The 23,360-nt window shown below is 41.6% G+C and overlaps 1 protein-coding gene across 5 annotated transcripts in view; it reads left to right on the forward strand.

Moving 5' to 3' along the window:
* The window catches only part of SMURF1 (SMAD specific E3 ubiquitin protein ligase 1), a 45,993-nt gene that overhangs the window by 12,195 nt on the left and 10,438 nt on the right, over positions 1-23,360 (forward strand). For 2 of the 5 annotated variants that reach the window (XM_063343460.1, XM_063343461.1), the window contains exons 2-9: positions 15,444-15,482; positions 16,153-16,261; positions 16,874-17,007; positions 17,129-17,194; positions 18,143-18,218; positions 18,552-18,805; positions 19,641-19,725; positions 22,049-22,195. In XM_063343460.1, coding sequence (XP_063199530.1) covers positions 15,444-15,482; positions 16,153-16,261; positions 16,874-17,007; positions 17,129-17,194; positions 18,143-18,218; positions 18,552-18,805; positions 19,641-19,725; positions 22,049-22,195 — 910 coding nt within the window. Of the gene's footprint in view, positions 1-15,373; positions 15,483-16,152; positions 16,262-16,873; positions 17,008-17,128; positions 17,195-18,142; positions 18,219-18,551; positions 18,806-19,640; positions 19,726-22,048; positions 22,196-23,360 lie in introns of those variants that run through there. The other 3 variants (XM_063343462.1, XM_063343463.1, XM_063343459.1) reach the window with 2 other exon arrangements.

A 23,360-nucleotide genomic window follows, 5' to 3' on the forward strand; every position in this document is an offset into this window, starting at 1 on the left:
CCTGTGAGCACGTCGCTCACAGCATCAGCCAATGCATCAACCTCCTACTGGCATTTTTTAATTAAAAGAACAGCACACTATCACTTCAAATTAGTGCCACATAGCTTATTTTAGTAAGGAGTGAAATGGTGTTTAAAGGTTGTTCTCATATGAAAATTGTTTATTAAATTTTGCTGTCTTTTGATTCTATCTCGTAGTTTGTCATTCAGTGCTTAGGCAATATCAGATTCCTAGGTGTGCGAGTCCTGTTAGTGATATGAATGCAAACAAAAAGCTTGCTTTTAATATCTCAACTATTTGATAAACAAGAATCACCTTCTCAAAAACAAACAAACATTACATTATGCTATGGTTCCCACAAAGCACGCGTTTAGCCTGTTTTCAAGTGCATTCCCTGTGTTAAGAAGGTAGTGAAGAAACAGATATTTCTGGGAGCTTCCGTGTCATGAACTGTGAAGAGATGTTTTTCATAGTCCTGTTCAGGGAAATTGTTAGGCCTCCGTTATACTAAATTACTGGAAGATCAAGTAATATATCGAGTGAGAGCTAGCGCTAGTGAGAATTTTCCTCATACGGCGTTTCATTTTATCTGGAATATTAGCAGTGTTAACCATCTGTACGAAATGTAATGTATTGAATCTATTTAATCAATTTAAAATGGAAAACAAACATCTTAGGCTTTGATTGAACCAGCTGTCCTCATGTATTGTTTTTTTTAAGATATTAAATTTTGGGCTTTGGATGTGTTAATATAGTAGTTTGATAAAGAACTTTTTGTCTAGGAGAACTTTCTTCATTTTTTTTTTTGTTGCAGGACCCTGCAGCCAAGTGGTGTCACTTGCATAAAATCCGATGTCTGAATATAAAACATAAATGCTAAGGTTGTATAGGAGAAGGCACAGTATCTTTTCATTCAAGCTCCGGTTTATTTATATAATACCTTTGATAGAGGTATCTCAAAGCAGTAGTGGCATTATAATTTATTGATGTAATAGACACTGACATTTTATACAAGGAAAATAGCAAACGGTTGCTGTTGCAGGCAAAGTGATGAATGTATAATGTTGAGAAAACCGTAACCAAACATCCTAGTCAAGATAGTTCACTAAAACATTTTCATCAAGATCCCAGCCGTTGTGACTGCGGATTCACTTGGTATTAGAAAGGGTGTTTCCTTTATTGAGTGGCTTGCAAACTGTTCTTAAAAAAATTGCCCGGCATGGGGGGAGATCCACATATGTTGCTGTTAAGCCACTGACTTTGCTAAGCCAAACTGACTTCGAAATGAAAGCGTTTAATTTTTTAATTTAAAAAAAATATAGCTACCTGCAGACTTTATGTTATCTGTTTTTGTTCTAAACTGTATTTTTATTCTGCTCTCTGAAGCCAGCCTGTAACTAAAACATTCCTAGCATCTTTTGGCTGGAGATTTAGTCAAGGATGCTTTTCATCCTGCTTTCAAGAAGATGATTCCAGCCTTTCTTGAAGCTGCTCCAAAGGAAATTTCCTTCTGTAGCGGGTACGGTGACAGTAAGGGAAGTCACTGCTTATGGTCCAAAGCCTTAGTGACGTCCTCTTGCTGTTGTCATGTCCTACCATGCTTAATCTGGAAACAAGTGGAAATATTTAATGTAGCTAGACGGTACGAGATAAAGTCTGGAATCACGCTGTATCCGTGTTGTAAGTTACGCTTGAACTCACGCAACTCATGAGTTGGCTGTTAGCAGAATAATATGGATAAATGTTTTATGGGCGCGAAGGAAAGGGCCTGTGTCAATGTCCATCGGTGATAGACCTCCCTCCCCACCTCCTGACTAAATCGAAGGGTGTTTGCCGTCACGGATTGGTTTTTCTTGCTCAACCATAGATTGGCTCTGACCAGTCTGTTTGTTTTGTTGTTCATCCCTGGTGATTGTCAGTAGCGCTGGGCTGAATAAACAGAGACTATTGATCAAATTTGAAGTCATTAACTTGGCAGTTTAAATAGATGCTGTCCTATATAATCAGAACAAGGGAGTAACACATAGGCTGATACGGCTTTATTCTGAATAAAAGCCTTCTTTTCATGAAATCTTGTTTGGTGTTATTCAGCTCTCAGTTTTGTGCCTCCCGTAGGTCACACGAGAATTACACATTTTGCTTAAAATACCTAAAGTGAAGAGGATGGCTTTGCTTGTGTAAGAGAATGATGACCCTGGTATAATGTGGATCTCCTGAACTTTGATACTGATTGGAAATTGTGTTTGGAAGAAGGGGTTGCTAGCAGGAGGTTAATGGTTAACCACATCCAGGTAGAGCATGTTTTGGGGAGGAAAACCGCTCAGCATTACCATCCGTCTCCAAGCGAGCAGCCTTACTTCCAGCCCTGAAGCAGTCGCGGTTTTTGATTGTCCATCTCGCTGCTGCTCAGCTGAGAGAAACACGTGCCTGTTAGATCTGGATGTTTATACTCAAACACGACGGGTGATTAATTATTTCTGAAAGAAGACGTTCCCTTTTAACAGCGACTGCCGTGTGATGTGCCTGTCAGCCTTCTAAATCACGTTTTAGATGGAGCGTGGCCGGGAGAGACGCGGAGTAGTTTGCTGTATGTGTGCTGGACTCCTGGAAGACCCGTTACAGACGACCGGCGGGGTGGCGTGAACACAGCAGCGAGGAGCAGTGATAATCTCATTAATACATGTGCATCGTGCGCCCGCAGACAGCCCAGTGCTCCTGAGTCACACTGCTGCGAGTCCCTCGAGAGCGTGCAAATTCAGCAGTAGGATGCGCGCATATTGACCCACATTTCCTCGGGCAGAGCAGCAGCCACGTGCAGCTCGTTGCTTGGAAATCAGCTGAGAACTGATGTAACTTGGTTCATCCAGCATTTGCATGGGCCGAGCCAAAGTGCTTTTAGGGATTTACCACTTGGGTGACTAATACGTGGTTAGGTGGCTTGTAGAGAGTGTGTGTACGTGCTTCTTGTAGACAAGGCTTGCTGTATAACAATGGCAGCAACAAAAGTCTCTTGTGCATCTTTCTCTCATTGTAGCTTTTAAATAAGACTGGTTATTAAATCAGATTTTTTTCTCCACGTAAAAGCTTTCATACTAATTCCCGGGCAAGTTTGTTACATGGGGATGTTTTTCCTGCAACAGATGGACAAATGACCTACAGAAGGAAATAGTTTCTGCACCGGGGTTAATAGAACAAAAGTAGGTGAATGAATGATAAAAATTTGGCTTCCAAAAGCTATTAATATCTCTGTAATTGCAGTCTTTTTTTGGAACAAGCCTCGCTTCTGCCCTGTTCTCCTTCCCCCTCTGCCACAGCTTCCTTATTCCCGCACACACGCACACACTCTCACCCCCATCCTTCCCCGTTAACTGATGCCACCGCTGTCACCTCCCGCTCCCCACGCGTCCCTGCAAGTTCGGCAGGGCTGGCGCAGGGCCCAGGCTTATAGCCCGAGAGGAGCTGATGGAGTGGCAGGGATCCAGCGTCAGTGCGGGTGCCCTTCACAACTACACCCCTGCGTTCCGGCCTCCTGTGCTGTTTCGTTTGTAAACAAGGAGGGTTTGAGCTGAGCGCTTGAACAAATGGGGGAAAAAAACTGCCTAAAGAAAGTGGAGAGTGATTTGTAACATCTTGGGCGGATGTTGAAAGGGATTATAACAGGCTGAATAATTAAGAAACAAACTACTGAATTTTAGAGTTGAAATTTTCCAGGAATTAAAAACAATATTCTAAAACAGCTGATACTTTATTCAAAATGGGAAGCGATGCTAAGAATTTAATTTGGGCAAACACAATTTTTGGTTTTTTTTTCCTCTTCCTGAATTTAAACTTTGCGCCTTTATTTTAGCTTTTGTATTGGAAATGACTAAAGTAATTTTTCCCTTTTTGTAGCTAAGCACTTAATCAGTCTGAATTATTTTTTTTTTAAACTTTACCTGGACAGTCAAGGTGTCATTTTTCCAGTTTTTTTGCATGCGCCTCTTGAATCGTCTGGAACCTGATGGATGTAATTCGAATATGAAGTGGTAATGAAGACAGAAATGGGTGTGTGGCTGTGTTTTGCCCAATGTCGGTAAGCAGAGTTGCTGTAACTGGCTCGGGGTTAGTGTTCCTGCAGAACACCGGTCCGGCGGTGGTGGCTGCCAGGGCCAATCGTGGGATGTCTGTGCCTGTACCAACACCCAAGCGCTGCTCAGCCCGGCTGAACCAACTTAGAGAAAATACTGGATTGTGCTTTATGTGAAACCCCGCTCCTTTCTCGACATACGGTGTCAGTTGTGTGTGACGAATAAAACCACTCACCTCCTTTTTAGTACAGATTTGCTACAGCAAGGTATCCAGGTGGTATTTTGAACAATTCTCTTTTTTCCTTTTTTTTTTTTTTTTTTACAGTAATAGCTTTACTTGACTGAGTGTTTTTAAATCAAATGCAGTCTTCCCATTTCAGTAATCTGTACTGTCTGTTCTGTATTGACAGCAGCTAAAACCCAGCAAAAGAATGGAGGTTAAAACCGTTCACTAAACATTACACGTACAAGAGCTGGTAACAAGGTAATCATCAAGAAGAGAAGCCACTAGAATGTTTTAATTCCATCTAACTTGGGCAAATCCTACACTTTTCCCCAGAAGACACTAAAGGCAACCTCAGTACTGACATCCAAGTTAGGATCAACCCTTCGTTTATTATAAGCTATTAGGCTATGCCGCTTCTTTCCAGCACCAGCTCCATCTTGATGATCCGTATGTTCATTATCCTCAGGTTGATAACGACAGCCCGGGGAGCTATGGGAAGAAAGAAGCACTTCTGAATGAATTCCAGCTGGTTCAATTTTTGCCTGTCCATTCGCTAAGTAGCCAGGAACAAAATGAACTCATTGCTCTAGGCTTTTGTACGCTGTTAACTCTTCACTGAATATTGACTTTCACCGCCCTGGTTTTTAAATCTGAGCTTGCTCTCGGTCTGTTCAGCAAGTACTACGCCATCTCATCTGTTTGTTATCATGCTTACCACAAAACGAGCAACAGATTTGCGAATAAGGACAGCAAAAGCTGTAAGAGCATGAAAAAGTTTCTTTGGGAGTGAGGCCCGTGGCTTTGAAAAGCTTTATATGACAAAACTTGAGGCTTTTTATGTTTCTACCCAGACATGCCAAAAAGCACTCGGCATACCTCAGTTAAAATACGAGCCCGGAAAAACAACTAGATGCGCAATAAATTAGGGGAAGTTTATAAGTCCTTAGTTAACCTGAGATATGTGGGTTTAAAGCAATGATAGGGTACTGATGCCTTGCTTGAAAGAAAGAATGCTTTTCATTTACTTGTGAAAAAAATTTGGGGTGTTGACTGTGGCTCTTGAAAAGTGATCCAGTACCTGCTGGAATTTGCACTGGTAGTGGTTACTGAAGTTGTTGGTAATGCTAGAAGAGGTGCTTGGTAAGTGTTAGTCTTTGCAGTAGATGTCTAGCAACTGCTTGTTACGAGATTGTCCGATAATTAAAGAAACGCAAAATGCGCCTGAGTTACACTAAACCAGCTCACACCCGGTGCACTGTTTTTCCTGAGGTTTGTTCCTTTTATATATCTAATATTCTATAGGCTAAATTTCTTTTTCTGTGGAATTTCTGTATTGGAGATTCTTCACTTGAATGTTTCTGAATGAATGAAAAAATGTGGGTTCTTGAATATTGTGACCGTGGTGGTCGTCAGTGTGTTATACGTTTAACGGCAACTTCTAAAAATTACTCCGGCAAAGTTTGTTGTTTCTTATTTTCAACGGTTTTAAATATTTTTTTTTCCCATTTTTCCTGGCAGTTCATTTCAACATCAGCAGCGTCCTAGTCACCTAAGCAATTCTCTTGCCACCTTCTTGTTCTTGGTTCGCAGCTTTAGTTTACCACCGAGTTGAGGAGTCCTACTCTGACCGGAGCCAAACCTGTATATTTAGTTTTAAGGCAACGTTCCATGTGAATTGTTTAACTGAAACTCTTCTACTGATACATTTAAGCCCTCATGGGACGAACTAATAGTTTACATAGTTTACAACTTACACATAACTTAACGCCATTCATTTTTTAAATAACAATGTTCTTGGTTTTAAGCAATCTACTTAGGGCTTGATGAAAACCAGACATTAATTCTGCACTGTTTATTAAAATATCCCCAATGGAAAATTTTGTTCTTATAAAGCTGATTTTTGTACGTTATTTAATTGCAGTAAGATATCAAAGAAGCTAAATACTGGTTCTGTCTGGAAAAACAAATCTCAGTTCTTAAATTGAGATTGAGAATGTGTTAAATTGCATTTGGTTTTCCTCCTTTACAACAGTGTTTAACATTCAGATTGTTCTGTTGAAATACTGACACTACCTGTATGTGAAGGGCTGTAAATACCAGCCACTCTTTGGAGATACAAAACATATGTTTTAGGTTTTAAACTGAAAAAATACGCTTAATATTAGCTTGGAAGTTTTAGACTTTTTACTGTTTGACAGAAATTCAGTGTTTCTATTGAAACGTTGCTTGGCTCTATCTAGTCAAACTTTGGCAAGGTTTTCAGTACCGAGGTCTCTGCTTTCACAGCTTTCACGTGTTTTGCAGTGGAACGACAGTCTTTTTTTCTGCTTTCTGCAAAACAGGCAGATATTTTGAGGCAAGACAATACGTATATGAAGAAAGCTGGAGATAATACTGTGTTCGAAAGTACAAAGTCCTGTGTTCTGTTGCTGTCGTTTCAAAAATGTTTTGCTCCACGGACAGGACCCCAAGGCTGGATTTGTTTTAATTATTTATGGTATGATTGCTTGGGCTTTCCACTAATTCTAGGTGTACGGTAAGCATCCGCAAATGTGTTGCTTTTGGTTTTGATTTCTTGTTCTGTACTTTTTCCTCCTTTATAAAGCAGCAGAGAGCAGTTGTGCAGGTTTTCCTCACGGACTTAGGAAATGAATGTCTTGTAAAAGCTTTAAGTCCATTAATTGGATGGTCTTTCGTAAGGGGAGAAAAAAGCTGCTGTTAATACAGAAATGTACTGGTAACTCGAGTCGCACAAACTGGTTATAAAACATACAGTTGTAGTAGTAGTATGGGTAGCCCCGTAGAGTGTATCTGGGAAGAAGGGAAATCTAAATTTCTGTGTTTTATAGTGAACATAATATTTATTGGAAAAGCCTTTTATGTACTGAATTAGTAAGCAAATGATCAGCTGCACGGGAGAGTCCTTACAAGCTTCTGTTTGGTAATGAAAATAAGGTGTTTAACACTTTATACATTTAACTTATGAAAGTGGAGATCAGAGGCATGTTAAATTAAACACACCTAAATGAAATGCTGACGGGGCAGTAGACTGTGCTGCGCAGGGGCTCTCCTTCTCCGTTAGAGGAGTGTCAGCTATTTAATATGTAATTTCTGCCTAAGTAATAGCTAGAGCGTTCAGGGGAGGTGTTCTGTATTTCGTTAGTAATCCACTGTTGTTCGTCTAGCATTTTCCAGAGAAAGAAATCTATACGTCTGAAGATTTGGCCAGTGTTTCTAGACAGGACCTTTTCTTTCCTGGGAGTACAGGAGAAGGGCTGGGTTTGAGCCTGATCCCCAGCTCTGCCAGGGACCTGTTGGGAGCAATGGTGGGTTGAGCACATGGGCCTGTTCGGAATTGACGTTTGTAGAGATTTGAAAAAGGTGCTTTGAAAACTCCCAAGTGTTAAAAGTGCAAAATATTTTTGGCAATCTTAGTAAAATTCAGTTTGGAATCTGAGTTATGAGTGCATGTGGGTGGAGGAACATGTTTTTCATGCTTTAGGAATTTTTTTCCAGATGCTTTCTCAGTGCTTGGGTAACTATGAAAGCTAAGTATTAAGACTTCAGCATGGATTTATTCCTTAGTTTTAATGTAACTCAAGAAAATCGAGCCACATGGTTTCGTGGTGGGTTTTTAACTTCATTATGGCGATGATGTCGCACGGCGCGCGTTGGTGTCTCGTTCAAAATGTGAGCACAAGTATGTGCAGATGAGCCTATCTTGCCTTGAAAATATGAATTATTCAATGCAAGCGTGTGTGGTTGGAGATACAAAAGGTGTGAGGGATGAAATCCAGAATTGTGTTGATCCCCGTAACTACAACCTGCGCAATGGAGCGTGGAGTAAATATAAAATGCCATTTTGTATTTCCAGGAGAAATCTTCTCATTGAGAATGTTTAGCAGTCAGCTACGAGATTGTATTTGCCCGGAGAACAGGATATTATTCTGTGTGGTTTTACCAGCAATTTTGAATTCTTTCCAGATATTTCTATTTCCTACTAGTGTATACAGAAGCTGACACTATAGCTGAAGCCTGAGCATACACTTTGTTTTCAGAGAGTTGGGAGACCGTTTGTGGACACCTTAACAAAGGAAAAGCTCGATGGAATTTGGGAAATCTCTCTCTACAAAATGATTATTCCACTCGGTTGTGATTCTGACAAATGTGTTGGTGGGGGTGGAGGACTGACTTTTAAAAGCCATACAGTGGATATAAATGACTTTATGTTCTGTTAATGTTTTCTCTGGTAAACCTGTGTAATTGATAGGGTGTTTTTTGAGAATGGCTGTAAACTGGAGATAGTAACAACTGACTTACCTCTTGAATTCCAGTTTTCTAAGAAAGTGGTTATGCTTTGAATGTGCTGGGAGACAGTCTGCAAAGAAAAGGTACGAGGAGGTGAGGGAAGACGGTGCTTCAAGGGCATCTTCTTGGTGACAGAGGAGGCTTCGCCAGTTACGGTCTCGCCTTTGCCCTGGTGTCTCTGACGTATTTCTTACAGCTGAGCAGTCGCTGTAGGGCCAAGAAGAACGGTTAGCCGAAGGTGGTGAAGCAGCAGTTTATGAAAGGTTTGCCCAAAAAACCAACCCCTGGAAGTACAATTTGAGTGAGAAATAGGAACTTCATGTAGATGGAATTTGCCTCATGGTAAACGGGGCAAATAAATTCCATGGGCAGCTTCTGCTTCCAGAGCTGAGGCTGGGCCGAGGGCATCTCTGCCAGAGTCAAGCAGTCGGGGGTGCTCGGGGGTGTTATGTGTGTCTAGGAAATAGGAGACTGCAGAGAGTATGAGAAGGTTCTTGGCCTGGATTAGAGGAAGGCATAGCAAAGTCATAAGAAAACGGATGTAATAGCTGGGATTTAATGAAAGATTTAATCTGGGAGGTAGCCTTTATGTCAGGCATTTGTTATGGGTGAGCAGAAGGAGAAGAAGAGAAAGAAAAGTTACTCCGAGGGATAATTGGATATGCTTATTTCCTCTTCTCTGATTTGTGTGCCGTTCTCTGGTTCTGTACATCAGCATTCATTCAGTTTCCTATTGATCTCCCCCCCCCCCTTTTTTTTTTATCCCTGCAAAGTTCTTCAACAATTCCATAACTCCCAAGTTTCTCCAAGATTTACATCTCAATCAGTTCATTCTTAAACTTGCTTTACTAGTCTTGTGTTGCACGCAATCTCAGTTAACTGGGAATTTAATGAGTCCTGTTTTTCCGATAGTCTTATGCTGGTTTTTTTTATGATTTATGTTATTGAGGTCTAAATTGGCCCTTGTTGGTGAAGACTTGCTGTTGGTCAGTGCCCAGGAGGATTTTTCAGTTTGAGTAATTCTTAGGAATCCGGGAGATGAAACTCGTGTTTTGTCAACTTGGTATTGTTTGCAGTACGAGGACTGACTCTCGTTCGTGACGGGTTTCTGCTTAGGTAGGACGGAATTTTGGTTCCTGGCTAAGTAGATACTTTAATGACATGTTAATGGACTAATAAAAATGGCTTTTTCTGGGTGTGTGGTTTTTTGAAGATCTCTTCAAAGTTGTCTAGTGTTTGCAACTGGCTGCGCGAAGCCAAGTTCAACCCACGAGGAAAGCATGCCTTGAAAAGAGGCTTTGATTTTTACTGCAGCCTACACAAAAGGGCCACAAAAAGGCTTCGTGTATCAAATCGAGCAACTCTTTGAGGACTGAGGGGGTTTTTTAATGAAGCATTGCTTTAATCTAGTAGTCAAGGTCTGTTTTAGCATGAGTTCAGGCATAGTCTTCCAGAGTCAGGGCATGATGTATCCTGGTCCTGCAGTCTGAGGGGTCTCGGGGGTTTTTTCATTGGTTTACGTGTCAGCTTGCAAATCTCGTTGGCACCACGATGCTAAGATCGTTAGTGAAGGCCACTCGATGTACACGTCTGTATAAAATTAGTTCCATACAGCTAATTGGTTTATTTAGTAACTGTAACGGAAGACTTCGGTTTTGTTTATCTTTTCCTGCATGCTGGGCGCTGCAGCGATTCAGATTCGGTTACTGAGAAGTTAAAGCAGTCCGTGGATTTATGCATTTCAGTCTCAAGCAGACGGAGAGAAAGACCAAAAGTATTCCTAAAGCAAACAAAATAAGGACTAGAATAGAAACCTTGGCCTTTGCGGTGACAATTTAAACTCCAATTTGTGAATAAAGTGGTATATTTCAGTTCAGTGATGTGGCCAGCTGTAAAGAAACTGCATTTTTACACACTTGGTGCCTTTAGCCATCTTTCCTTTCCCATTAAACGCTTTCTCTTGTACCCTACCAAGCATTAATGATTGTCACCCTTTAAAAATAACAGAACACTTAAAACCTTCATGGGTTGCCTAGTAGTAGAAAATAAAACCAGACATTTATCTGCAGTGAAGTCTCATTTAAAGTTCTGTGCAGAGAAAAGGAACGGTAAGCAGAGTCGTTCGTAAAGGCGCTTTGGAAGGGGTGGCTTGTGGTATTCAGAGTATTTTCCACAAAATACACTGAACCGTTTGGACGAGATGTGATTTCACATAACAGATTCAGCAAAGATTTTAATTGTGGGCCACAGCGCTTTGGGGCGTTAAAGCAGCATGTGGTAAATAGCTGATGTGTGCTTTTTGCCTTTTTTTTTTTTTTTTTTGGAGGCTTTTTTTACACTTCGAGCACATTATTTTTGCTGTGCGGCCTTCTGAGAACTGTTTTTTCAGAATGGCAGAATTTTGCTGTGGAAACCAGCCTGTAACCGGCGTGCGTGAGGATTCCGTCCTGCTGTCGTACAGCAGAGCTGGAGCAGCCCTACCTCCAGCACGGGTTTCCAGCTTCACAAGTCCAAAGTTGGGCAGACTTTGAACCATTAGCAGAAATGTTTCCATTACTTGGGTACATCAAATTTGACCTGCTTTGCGGCCAGTTTTATTTTTCTGTGGTGTGCAGTAACTTAAGTTTCATTTAATGTCAAGATCTTTATTGCTCTCTCCTCCGAAGCCTCATTATTCTTCTTTCCTTCTTGCTTATATCTTAAAACAAACCAGCCAACCTGTGATGCTTTTAATGATTATGCTACATATCTCTGATTAAAGATGGTCTACACAGAAGTAAATATTAAGTAAAGCCCTTTCTACGTCATCAGCCTGCTGGCCTGTGTTTATCTTCTGTCAGAAAGGAAAACGAATGTATCCCGGAATCTGGCTGCCTGTTTGTACAAGCAGAAATGATTAACCTGGAATATCAAAGGGAAGGCCAGAGATGGCTGAAAGCCGTGTTTGCCAGCATCGTTCATTACGACCTTCCCCCCGCTTTCCTAAGGAAGATGTGGACGTACTCCTTGTTTGTCTGGTCTTCAAAATTAACTTGGGTACTAAATTGAAGGCCTTCGTTAGCTCAGATCCTATCCACATGTAAAAGTCCTTATTTTGAGCAAGGAGGCTCTTACCTGTAACTCACAAAGTGTAAATGAATGCAGTCCCAGCTGCAAATTTGCCTGCTATTTTGCATGGGTACGGGCTGGGACCCATGGAATATTTTCACTGCTTACCTCTTTCTTTTTCTTTTTCTTTTTTTTTTTTTCCTTTTTTCTTTTTTTTTTCCCCTAGGTCCCAAAACACAACTAACTAGTTTTTACGCTGAAAACAGCTGTAGCATCTCGGTGCTGCGCAGCTGAGAATCAGCGTAGCATCTCAGCCCGGTGCGGTGGGACGGGGCGTGTTGTGTGTGAACGAACGCGGCGCCCGTGCGGGGCCGGCCGTGCCAGGGCTCACCTGCAGACCGGCCACCAGCCTTCGAGCGAGGAGGAACGTGCAGATGAAGGCTTTGATTTTTGTCGGCTGGTTTTGTTTCCCTGGGGATGCGTGAAATGGTTCCTCGCGCAGGAGGAGGAGGAGGAATCCAGTCTTTCTCTGCCTGCTTCGGGACCGTGCCGGTCCTGCTGCAGAGATGGGTGCCTGGGTGGCGAAGCAGCAGTTTTCTGATGCAATTCTCGGCTGGGTTGTTCAGCCATTGGGGCAGCTCCGTGCTTTCCTTACTACACCCGTCTGTAGTTTGCTCCTGCGGCACCTCCTGAACCACAGCAGATGATTCATTTCTGCTTTGGAAACAGGGTGGACAACCGGGGGCTGGCAGAGGAACCACTCCACTCGCTCAAGTTACATCTGCATCGAAGCCATCCCCAGGGTGAATACTGACTTTGTATAAGGCTCGTCCTTTCTCCGCCTCCTGCCAAATATGCTTTCACGCTAGCGCTTTACCCAGCTGGCTAATTTGGCCTTTGAAATTACCTCAATAATGTCAGGTACTTAGAAAAACATTCCCATCCCTTTATAAATATTACAATCTAGATGTAAAGACATTGTTTCAGTGTTGTTTGGGATCTCTTGTATTTAAAAAAAAAAAAAAAAAATGGTTCCTCAGTGCTGCACAGCAATCCAGAGCGGAGTATAAACAAATACTATGTCAAGCCGAAACAAGTCGGTTGACTTTGAGAAGGCAGAATGTAAATGCCCAAGTCGGGAGAATTAGTGCCTTTTGTAACATTGCAACAAATGCGGGGAGATTGCTCCTGCTGACAAGCCCTAAACTTTCTTGCTTAAAAGAAAGAAAAACGAAAAGGAAAAGCTCTTTCGAAAGAAGGGAAACGGGCAAAGAGGAGGATTGTGCAGAGCTCGTGCAAAGCGCATCTCGGTTGCCTGGTTCGCGGATAAGTGTCCGTCCCGTTCTCCTACACGGCCTCTGATGCGGGGATAAAATTAATAACTTTTTAAGCCTTTGCAGCTAAATCTACCCGAGTTCACAGGTTTTGGGGCTGGAAGCAGGAGCAGTCGGATCCTGCTATCAGGTTTGCCGAAGTCCTGCGGGAGACAAGGCATTTCAGAAGCAAACCTGGCACATCCCCAGCTTTGCAGGGCAGGGAGAGGCTGGCGGCTCCGCCGGCAGGGTTTCATGTCCAAGCCTCCCCTTGCTGACCTTTGTCACCCATTTCTTTACTGGAATTTAGAAATCTATGGCTTTTAAGTGATAGAGCACTTCCAAAAGATTTTTTTTTTTGCTTGAGTGGGCTTAATATGCAAATAGTGGAACAGAGCCAATGGTCCATCTCGGGCAGCCCGATTCTGGAGATTGCTCCATAAAGGTTTATTTCGGCTATTAGCCGCTGTGCCAATATTTTTCTTACAAGAAAGAGTAATGGTTTTTGCGACCGAAAATTGAGGGGTTTGCAGGCTGCAACTGGAAAATTGGCAGCCGTGCTCATCTACTCCAGACTGAAGACCCATGGCAGAGGGAAAAGAGTTAAATGAAAAAATAGAATTCTTCAAAAATAGCTTTAGAAACTTGCGTTGCTAGTTAGCTCCAGAGAGCACACCTGAAACACAGAATAAAGGTAATAATTAAATAGTCAGCCTATATGCAGAGAGTTACAGATGGCATACTTTTCAGGCTCAATAATGTAGTCTTAAAATTTGGGATGGGGGGAAAAAATGAGTTATTTCATTAAAAAAAAAAAAAAAGCAAAGCTCCACCACTTACAGGAACTTTAAAATTGCTTTTGGCTGGGGCTACAACATACACGTTTTGATTTTACCTGTATTTGTTCCCTGTTTTTCCTGGTATTTTTTTTGCTCTGAAGCACTCGCAACAGGAAGAGGAAATTAAAGGTTGCTCTGTCGTGCTTCCATAGCACAGCGGATGGCGGTTCTGTAATCCTGTTTTGTTTCAAATTGAATTGCCCTCGTCCTGCAGACTTTTTCAGTCAGTTGTTAAAATACAAGAGAAGCTTTCTCTGATTATGCAGTTTGCCAATGTAAGAAATAAGTAATTTTTAATCCGTTCTAAAAATAGTTTCCTGGTGCGGCTGCTTTAATTATTACTAAGATGGAGGATTTGTGTATTTTTTTCCGTGAACATCTGGGTTAAATAGTGGACTTCCTTGGTCTGTTTGCTTGGCATGTGAGGTGAGACGGGTTTTACTCTGCTCGCTATATTAGGTGGAGAACATTGCCCTGGAGTTGCGAGGTGTAAAAAAAAAATAAATAAATATATAAAGCAAATATTTGTTCCCATATTTTTGCTACCGCGTCTTCACTTTCCCCAATACAGAGTTAAGGTGAGACTTGAGGGTAAGTCGGGAGCAAGGTGAGACAGAGATGAGAAGGGGTGCCTGCCGGGGAAATGGCCATTTGAGTGTCTTCTGAGCGTTCATTCTCGTCATGAAAGATCAGAACTGGGTGGAAAAGAGACTTGCCTCCAAAATAGTTGGGTCTTCTATAGTTCTCTTCCTCTCTTGGATCCTAGTTTTAGATAAGTTAGAGCTCTAACATTTTCATCTTTGGCTCTGTAGTTATTTTTCCTGGCCTGTTATAAGAGTTTAATGGATACTGAACAACTTGGATTGCTGAGATCGTACTGAGCGGTTCTTATTGAGAAGCAAAATTAGGCTTGTGGCTGGTAATAGACCTAGTAGAAATGGAGATTGATGCGAGTTTCCTGATTTAATTTTTGCTTAAACTACTGGGCTATTTTGTAGAATTGGAGAGAGGGAAATGACGTCTCATTTGTGGCCCTTTTAAAGGAAAACATATTGATGCAATTTTTTTTTCATTCTATTTTTTTTTTCCCCCCTCCTGAGTGAGGTCCTGTCATACTTCACCACAAAACCTAAAGCCTTTCTGCATTTGCAGACTGCTTGTGCTGCTCTAGCACACCTATAGCACTGCCATGCTTTGCTTTGCGATCCATCACGTCCCTCGTATGGGCAAAGAGCAGGAGGTTGCGCCGCATTGGATGGGAAGTAGCGTCGAGGTCTCCTTCAGCAGTCCCCAAACGGTTCTTGGTTTAGTCCTTGTTCTAAAATGGGTGGGTTCTGCAATAACACAACAATATTCTGGTTTAGTATTTGTGTAAGCATGCGGGATAGAAAATTAGGAGGTTTTAACAGAAAGAGACATTCATTAAATCTTCTGTATATTGTAACAATGGAACAAAAGCAAAGGAAGTTTTTTCTTTATTTAAATACATATTCCAGTCACAGATAAAGAAAACAATGCTCGCATTAATTGGGTTTTTTTTATGAATTACGATCAGGTAGTATTGTAGCTGGTATGATTGCCGGAAAGTTGATGTGGTTTTTTATGGTTTTAAGTTTTCTTTATCTGATATTTTGTTTTGCAGTATTATGTGCCAAGAATCTTGCAAAGAAAGATTTCTTCAGTAAGTATGCCCTAATTGTATAACTTTCTGCTCTTGATTAACCAGATTTAGTTTTAGATTGTGCATTACTGTCGTGGCTCATCTGTGTTTGTCATTTGTCCTGTGATTCCATTCTTGCAGCAACATTGCGTTTCTACACGAGTAGACGTTGCCCTGAATTTGATTTAGATAGCGTAGGCTCTAGGGTTGGAAAGACTGAGGACTCAAATTCTAGTTGAAATTCTGGCTGATGAGACCCCAAGCAGGTTGTTGCTCCCAATTCCATGTGTGGGGTACCGAGAACATCCATCTCAAAGACAGCTCTACCTGTAAAGCATTCCAGGGATGAGTGAAGTACCCCAATGCTGCAGGCTCCATATTATGTTAAGGACTGAATAAAAGTGCCTACTTATCAGTATGCCTGGGTATGCACTGTTAAATTAAGCTAGTTTAACCTTTTGTTTTCTAAATTGCACAATTTATGGCGGATATCAATCTGTATGACAGAAGTGCATTATCTAATTAGGAACTCAATTCTCTATTTTGGATTTATTAAAATAGTTTTAGGATAATGGCAAATTCCCTTTCGTGGGGGAGGAGGAGGGAACATGCAGGAGCTCATGATAGCATTATCTTGGAAGAAACAGACCAAAGAGTATTATTTTTTAATAGCACCTTTTCCCTTCCGCAGGACTTCCTGACCCATTTGCAAAAATAGTTGTTGATGGATCAGGTCAGTGCCATTCAACTGACACTGTGAAGAACACATTGGACCCCAAATGGAACCAGCATTACGATCTGTGAGTTGTTTGTAAGGTCATACGTAAAAAATATTCCAGCGATTTATCTAGTAAATGGAATAATGCAAGGGTTGGCACTGCACCTCCGTTTCGCATTAGCAAGAAGAGTCCCATTTGCTGAGGAGAACTGATTTTTTGCAACAAGAAATGACCTGTTAATAAAGGAGTGGTACTTTGCTCTTAGTCGTTTGAATTTGGAAATACCTGTGTGTCAGGTACACGGCACAGCTGCTTGGAGGAAGCTCTGCTGGAGCAGCACAGTCCGGCTTTTACAAAAGATTGTCCTTGTTGTAGTGCTTTATTTCCTTCAAATTATTAGAAACATAAATTTTATAGTTTTGTGCATTAATCAGCTTGTTGCATAGCTTTTTCTGAGGCTGGCTGTAGTTAAATTCATGCTGCAGCGATATCAATTTAACATGCAGTGTGAAATCATAGAGTGGTAATTCATTAATAACATAATTTCAGCTTAAGCGCTTCTGTATTTATAATAAAGCAGCGTGACCAATGTACTAAAACGTGTCAGAATTTGTACCAAATAACACGTAAATGCTGTAGAGTAAAAAGATGTTCTTTTTTCTAAAATGACTCTTCGGATATGTATTTTCCTAGATATGTTGGGAAGACAGATTCCATAACCATCAGTGTATGGAACCATAAAAAAATCCACAAGAAACAGGGAGCTGGCTTCCTGGGGTGCGTCCGACTCCTCTCCAATGCCATCAGCAGGCTAAAAGATACTGGATGTAAGAGCAATTCCTCCCTGGCGCAATCAATAACCTTCCGTGCCTTGGATCTGGGTAGTGAATGCTGTTCCCACCCAGCCCTCCCCGGTGTTTTGTTGATCTTTCCCATTCTCGTTTGCAGACCAGCGTTTGGATCTATGCAAACTAAATCCCACAGATACCGATGCTGTACGAGGCCAAATAGTGGGTAAGAATACTCCCGGCTAAACTTTCATCTGCTTGGGTAAATACACTACACGCACAAATGTATTAAAAAAAAAAAAAAAAAAAAAAAACCAAAAACAACAAACCTGCAGTCATTATTGCTCCCGTGCCTTTTCCGTGTTGTTTCTTCTGACTTTAATGGGATTAAATTGCATAACCTGAAATTTTTTGTTGTACTCCTACGTAGGAGTTTGTTTTCACTCGGTTGGTAGTGGGAAACAATATTAAACGGAGGGAACGCATCTGGCAAGGTTTCTAATGCAGCTCTGGAAGGGTAAATGTTGTTGTGAAACTGATTGCATTTGGAGCAAGGGGACAGGCAATGAAAATCTTCTGTGGTAAAGAGGATCCGGAGGAGTTAAAAGAAATTTTGCAAATTGCTGGTAAAGAGGATCCGGAGGAGTTAAAAGAAATTTTGCAAATTGCTGTTTTAATACCTTCGACTCCTGTAATCCGTTTCTAAATTTCAACAAGGCAGTGCTAGTTTTACGGCTAATTTAACCCATTTTACCACGTTTTGCTGCCCCCCACCCAACCCGAGCTTTTCATTGATACATAAATATATTTGGCAAACCCCAAATTCTCACCGTAATGATGACATCTAGTGGTGAGTCATTTCTTGCCAGCTTACCTTGCTGGATCCTCATGAAACACAGATGTAGAACCCGACACGCTTGGTATTTACAGAAACAGACTCAGCTTAAGTTTTGATGTGGTTTGAAGCCTCTGGTTTCTCGTCTCCATTTTTAGAAAATCAGTAACGCTTTAGGGTTACAGAAGGAGTTTTGGTAAGTGGTGTGCTCTCGTGGGTAGGATGCAGTTTTCCTTAATATTTTACCCTTTATAAATGTGGGTTGTTTGGCTTTGTGTTGTTTTTAAGGGAAGAGTTGTTCTTTTATTATTAATTGTGTTTCTTTTTTTTTTATTTCAGTCAGTTTACAGACACGGGACAGAATAGGTACAGGAGGTTCTGTAGTAGACTGTAGAGGGCTTTTGGAGAATGAAGGGTAAGGATTGTTTTCTTTACACTTAATTAGAAAAATGGTTTATATGTGAAAAGAATTCAATTAACACTAGAAATATTAAATATCAGTGTGACTAACATGTTGTCTGGGAATATGTATCAGGAACTAAGGTTATAGCTGGATACTTTCTTGAAGAAAATAAGCTAAACAGGATAATTTCTATTACCAGTGCTTCTGGCACTTCTCTGAGAAATTTGGGGTATAAAAATATTAAGAAAGTGGCGTATCTTGGGTTAAAAGTTGCAGCACTTAATGGAGAGAGAGAGAGAACAGTTATTTCTGCATTCACTTCTCTTGTGATGGAAACTCTTGAAGTTTCCCCGTTTTCAGAACGGTTTATGAAGACTCCGGACCGGGAAGGCCGCTGAGCTGTTTTATGGAAGAACCGGCACCGTACACAGACACTACGGGGGCTGCTGGCGGAGGCAACTGTCGCTTCGTAGAGTCCCCCAGTCAGGATCAGAGGCTTCAGGCACAGCGACTTCGGACTCCTGAAGTCAGAGGTCATGTACAGACACCTCAGAACAGACCGCACGGTCACCAGTCGCCTGACCTACCAGAAGGCTACGGTAAGATTTTTCCATAAAATTGAACTTTTCCATAAAATTGAAGTGGTTTTTGTTTGGTTTTTTTTTTTTTCAAAAGACTTCAGAGAAAAATGCTCCTGTTTTAATATATAGACGTGGTTTACCTGTTAGAACATGCAGCATCCACATGCATCTAATGGTCTGCATTTTGGAAAAGGAGCTAAGCAGTGCAGATGGGAGTTTGAGATTGGCTAATTAGCAGTTGGCTACGCCAGGATACACTGAGAGGTTGACGGTAAATTAAACATGAGTTTGTGGTATGATGCTGTTACAGAAAATTCACTGCTAATCTTGGCTGTGTATCTAGGGAGAACGAATGTAAAGAGCTCTTTAAACTAGAGCAGTAATGCTATTTTTTCCTTCCCCCTTGGCATGTTGTGTAGGTTTGAGCCCACATTTGAGAAAAGATCAGGAAAATATAAAAGCAACAAAGCAGCCAGTAGTACAGAAGATTAGGGAGGATAAGATTAAGGAGAATGTAAATCTCGGAAAAGAGCACACCAAATCTAGGAGTAAGGAAAGCCAGTTTGGGGGTTTGGGTTGCCTCAAAGTCTAAAAATAAAAATGCAAACTAAAACATACTGGTGCATGGATTTGTGAATTCCGAAAAGAACACCAAAATGTGTAGTCAGAGTAAATTTGTGAAGACAGTGTTTAAAGACAAAACAGTCGATGCTGCAGGAGATCAGGTGGGATGGCTCAAGTACTTTCTCCTACCTCTGACAGAAAGATAATATGCTAATGGCTTTGAATAAACAGTTTATTCAGCTTTTTTTCAGATTTGTAATTAAGAATAATCTTTCTTCCCTTTTCATAGAACAAAGAACAACGGTACAGGGACAGGTTTATTTTTTGCACACACAGACTGGAGTTAGCACATGGCATGACCCTAGGATACCAAGGTACGTGTTTATAGTTATGAAGTCAGGGTAGGATTTTTTTTTGGGGGGGGGGGGAGGGTGGCAGGGAGTTGAATCACTAAGAGCAAAAGTCTATGAAATGCCCTGTCTAAATTTAAAGGGAGAGCTACGAGCAGAGGAATAATTTTGGATCTTTCTCGTTACCTTTTCACCAAACGTTAAGGATTGCTCTTTTTTGAAAGAAAGAATTATCTACTTGTGAAGCATGTAAAACAAAAGGGAAAAAACCATACGTAGTCTTTCAGGAACTCCCATTTGACAATTTCTTCCTAAAATGTCAATGTGACATTTTTTTGTTTGTTTGACTTCGTTGTTGTTGTTTTTTAGTGAAGCCACAGATTTATGAATCCTACCTTATCTTTTTTTTTTTTGGTATGAAAACAGTAAGTGTCTGCTTTCTTAAAGCCATTGTTTCCTGGGTATTGAACTCTTTTAACTTTTGCTCTAAAAAGTGCTCGCTTCTGCATAACTGAAGCAGAGCTTACTTGTCATCTTTAAACTTGAAGTGGTGTTGGGTTTTTTTTATTCTTCAGACCAATGAGTTGCAGCTAGAAAATTGGAATCCTCCACATGATTAATGTAGTAAAGCTGCTTTAAACCTTAACCTGCAGTTAATCCCGGTCTTTGTGACTAAGGTCTGGCGCTTTTCCTTGAGGAGCTCTGAATCCGGGCTGTTTGGCCGGACCACCTGCACACCAGATTCAAGAGTGAAACACAAAGTTTGTAACTCTTCAGCTGCTGCGCTGGCTGGATAATTCATGAATGTGATACAGGATATTAGAAAAATGATATAAAGTAGTGTAGGCAAAAGTGTTGATAAAACCACGGTATATGAAGGATATGAAAAATCAAGTCGAGAGGGAGAAAATAGCTGATGTTAGATTAGCTGGTGTCGTTGGAAGAAGAAATGACAGTGCTCATTCTTCATGCCACTCGTGTCAGGCTTGTGTGCCCAAAGCCTTGTCTCTTCTTCAAGTGATGCTGGTTGGCCTAACGAAAGGCATTGCTGCTTCTCTCGACAAATCTTAGAGCCAGGTTTTGAGGACCAGCAATGTAAGTGGAGACAACAGTGTCTTGTAAGTCACAGGTCGCTCTCGTTTTAGTTAAAGGTGGCTTTCTTACTACCAAGTCGCAGCGCAAAAACCTAACCTTGGCATTTAGCACAGATGTAGGTTAAAACTTGATGTAATCAGATCCCTGAAGTACTTTCAGATGCACAGCTGATTGAAACAAATGGTTACAGCCATAATCTTCTTTAAGGAGCCTAACAAAGGCTTGTCTGTCTGCCCGGGTATCTATCCCCTGCTGGCTTATACTCACTGGGACATTAATGAAGCCTTTGGTGTACAAAGCGTTTCTACCTTTCTAAAAAGGCTCTTGGTTTACTCGTTTATACTGATGCTGCATGGTTAGATTTAGGTAAGGAAATACAGCCCTGGATAACAGATGAATCCGTGCCAGCTGTCTAAAGAATATTTTACTTAACAGTAGCTTTTCTGTCTAAAAATAATCTTCAGGTTTCCCTCCTTCCTTTTTGTGCCGCTCTCAGTGTTTTTCTCTATGAGGTGGCTGGGACCTTAAGCGTTTTCAATTTTCTAGGTGTAAATACATCCCACGTATTGAATTCAAACACTGCCTGAAAGTGAGAGACTACCTTTAGCAGCACTTAAAATGATGCCCAGATTTATCTAGGATGAAAGGGGTGAATGCGTTGGTAAAGCCTTACTCTCAATGATTTATAGGTCAAATAGTTAGGATTGTAACCTTGTCTAACTAAAGAGGTGGAGGGTTTTTTTTAGGTGATTTTAGTATTCGGCTGCCTTAGCCTCTTAACTTACTGGGCATTTGGAGACAGTGGTTGGTGCAGAGGCCTTTGCTTAATCGTTTGGTTTTCTGCACGCGGATCACATTAGTGTTAATGGGAATTTCTGTGTGAAATTTTTGCTACGAAAAAACGTCTCTTCCTCCTTTTGCAGCCCTCAGAAGCTCTGTCATCACCTAAATGATGATGCTGCATATTGAAGTTACTTTTAAGCTGTATGAATTTGTTGTTTTCAAAGCCTTTCCAAGACAGAAGACGTTTTGCTGATTTACCTTTCTGTATACCGTGCATACGCAGGGAGTTGCACTGCTTAGATCGAGGGTTCTAAAAAGAAAGCATTAAAATAGCTGTTCTGTCCTTCCTAAGACTTCCATAGTCTAGAATCACTGAGCACCAAATTCAGTCCCCCCTCTCCCCTGAATGTAAACTGATTTCATCTTAACTTCAGAAGTGCTTTAACATTTTGTTTGCTTTTCTCCTTAGAGACCTTAACAGCGTGAATTGTGATGAACTAGGACCTTTGCCTCCAGGTTGGGAAGTTAGAAGTACAGTTTCGGGAAGAATATATTTTGTAGATCATAACAACAGAACCACACAATTCACAGATCCACGACTACATCACATCATGAAGTAAGAACCTCGCCGGATAAATGATTCATGTCTAGTTTGGGTTCTTAAACCTTTTATTTTTGTCCAATTTTAACTACAGTCTGGGAGTCATGGGGGCTGAAAAGCTGCGTGATAATGATTTGGGGAAGAGATGCAACCGGTGCTGTAGGCAGGGTCCGAGCATTGGTTCTCAGTGCTGGTTTTATCTAACCTTTTCGCACATACTCTTCAAAAATGTTTTTACTGTGCTGTGCAATCCTCCGGTTTAAGGGAGAGTTTGCTTATTTCGGCACAAAGCTGATCTCTTTAAGCTGGTTTGAGAAAATTGCACCAGGCTATGTTGGAGCGAATATGGAGTTCTGGAAATGCTGGGGCGTGGGGTAGAGGGTCTGCGAGGCGGTTCCTCCGCACTCAGCTCGTGCCTCTCTGCTTCAGCAGTTCTAGCTCTGTGCTGGACCCGCGCTGGCTTTGTGCTCCCGTGAGCTCCAGACAACAGGAATATGAAGCCAGCTGGAGTCTAGTTGTGCACAGCCAGCTCGGGTTTAGCAGGATTTAATAAGCTCAAGCTCTGCATCGTGCAAAGGCAGCTGAACTGTTACAGAACTGACCCTGACCCTGGAAGCAGCCTGGCAGTGCAGCTCATGCCAAGATCAGACTTTTTCCTGGATCCGAGTTGTCTGTGCTTGAAGCCAGCTCTGGAATCTCTATATCAAGAAATCATTGCTCCACCACCCAAATAAAGGATAATTGGATAATAAAGGATAAGGATAATTGAATGCACGATACAGAACGCTAACTGTATCCTGGGCTGCATCAAAAGCAGCGTGGCCAGCAGGTCGAGGGAGGTGATTCTGCCCCTCTGCTCTGCTCTGGTGAGACCCCACCTGGAGTACTGCGTCCAGCTCTGGGGCCCCCAACATCAAAGGACGTGGACCTGTTGGAGCAGGTCCAGAGGAGGCCACGAAGATGCTCAGAGGGTTGGGGCACCTCTGCTGTGAGGACAGGCTGAGAGAGGTGGGGTGTTCAGCCTGGAGAAGAGAAGGCTCCAGGGAGACCATATATCCCCTTCCAGTCCCTAAAGGGGCTACAGGAAAGCTGGGGGGGACTCTGGATCAGGGAAGGGAGTGATAGGACGAGGGGTGATGGTTTTAAACTGAAAGAGGGGAGGTTTAGATTGGATATCAGG

This window comes from Chroicocephalus ridibundus, chromosome 8, assembly GCF_963924245.1.
Source record: "Chroicocephalus ridibundus chromosome 8, bChrRid1.1, whole genome shotgun sequence".
Taxonomy (NCBI): domain Eukaryota; kingdom Metazoa; phylum Chordata; class Aves; order Charadriiformes; family Laridae; genus Chroicocephalus; species Chroicocephalus ridibundus.